Consider the following 431-nt stretch of genomic DNA (forward strand, 5'->3'; position numbering starts at 1 on the left):
CACAGACGGGGAAGCCGGGGGCCCCGTGCAGCCCTGGCCGTTGTCCGGTGTCGCAGGCCAATGTCCCCAGCATGGGGAGGGACTTGGAGTTTCATAGTGGGCCCAGTCAAAATGAAGGGACCCAGATTTAGATGCTGTGGTGTGAGGAAACTCCTGGAAAGCTTTTCTCCCTCATCTGCGCCCATCAGCCCCAGGAACTTACCCCTTTCTGCGTCCACCTTGCTCAGCAGGTTCTCTAGAGGAAGGAAAGGAAGGCGCGTGAGCCTCTCCCTCCTCTCGCCGCCTCTTTCCAGGACAGCTAGACATGGAGCTTGCTCCCCAGCTCCCCAACCTCCGCCTCCAGCAAAGCCCATCTCGGGGACGGGTCCCGTGTCGCAGAGGCGTGTTTTCCCCCCAAACGCCGGGCAGAGGCACCAGGCAGCGCGGCACCA

At 62.2% G+C, this 431-nt stretch overlaps 1 protein-coding gene across 1 annotated transcript in view; it reads right to left on the reverse strand.

Moving 5' to 3' along the window:
• LOC104495689 (tripartite motif-containing protein 15-like) overlaps window positions 1-431 on the reverse strand; it is a gene marked incomplete at its 5' end in the record, with an annotated part of 2,159 nt that overhangs the window by 1,383 nt on the left and 345 nt on the right. Inside the window, one exon of the mRNA XM_010138687.1 lies at window positions 203-235. Coding sequence (XP_010136989.1) covers window positions 203-235 — 33 coding nt within the window. The remainder of the gene's footprint in view (window positions 1-202; window positions 236-431) is intronic.

Source organism: Buceros rhinoceros, unplaced genomic scaffold, assembly GCF_000710305.1.
Source record: "Buceros rhinoceros silvestris isolate BGI_N320 unplaced genomic scaffold, ASM71030v1 scaffold40826, whole genome shotgun sequence".
NCBI classification, from domain to species: domain Eukaryota; kingdom Metazoa; phylum Chordata; class Aves; order Bucerotiformes; family Bucerotidae; genus Buceros; species Buceros rhinoceros.